General features: G+C 31.1%; 1 protein-coding gene across 1 annotated transcript; it reads left to right on the forward strand.

The window, feature by feature from the left end:
- Positions 1-92: 92 nt before the first annotated feature.
- Tsp_14380 (putative ubiquitin-conjugating enzyme E2 S) lies at positions 93-800 on the forward strand (the record flags this gene model as incomplete). Its single annotated transcript, XM_003366233.1, has 4 exons — positions 93-211; positions 446-523; positions 574-650; positions 715-800. Coding segments are annotated over 4 exons (360 nt in total), but the record flags the coding sequence as incomplete, so codon positions are not given.
- Between the last annotated feature and the right edge of the window lie 34 nt (positions 801-834).

An 834-nucleotide genomic window follows, 5' to 3' on the forward strand; every position in this document is an offset into this window, starting at 1 on the left:
CATAAAAGAAAATTAATGGAATTAATTATGAAATTAAATTAAATTAAATTATTAAGGTAAATTAAGAAAATTCATTAAAATTATGGATTTAGGTTGGCGAAATGTATCAGAAACAAATAGAGAAAGAGAAATTAAAAAAGAAGGAAGAGAAGAAACGTCAGCTCATGAATCAAATAAGGCTTCAACATTCTTCATTAGTAAACAGTGAACGGTAAGTAATACATTTTCTGCTTTAATATACAATCATGTATTAAAAATAAAAGAAGAAACATAACATTTTTCGAAAGCACATAAATCTGCCTGCGATTCTATTTAGCTTCAAATTCCCAAACCAGTTTATACATGCCATAATATTTTACCTTTCAACGCATAAGATTGGCAAAACACTTTATATGAATCATTTATGAACACATTTGTACAGTACAGTTTCTTCCATTGTTTTCAGTGTTAGCCAGCCAGTAGTGAAGAACGAAAATTCACAGGAAGTGGCAGCATACAGTCCTAATACCACCTCTCCTGCAAAGTGAGATACATTTAAAACTGAAAAAAATAAAAATTAAATTCATTATTTAGCACGCCTAACACGGCAAGTCCACGGTCGCCTATACACCAGCCACAGTCGTCAGCCCATACTATTACCGGATTAGGTCGTAAGTGTTAAACTGAATTTTTCCAGTATGTCAAACAATTATTATAAATGAATTTTAATATCAGAAAACGAACACAGCGGAAACAATGAAACACACCCATATCATGGAACAGACAAAATGATTAAAGCTGAAATAATGCAGAAAATCTGATTTGTGGGGTAGGATATTAATTTTTCAAACTATT

Source organism: Trichinella spiralis (assembly GCF_000181795.1).
Source record: "Trichinella spiralis strain ISS 195 chromosome Unknown Scfld6329, whole genome shotgun sequence".
In the NCBI taxonomy this organism is placed as follows: domain Eukaryota; kingdom Metazoa; phylum Nematoda; class Enoplea; order Trichinellida; family Trichinellidae; genus Trichinella; species Trichinella spiralis.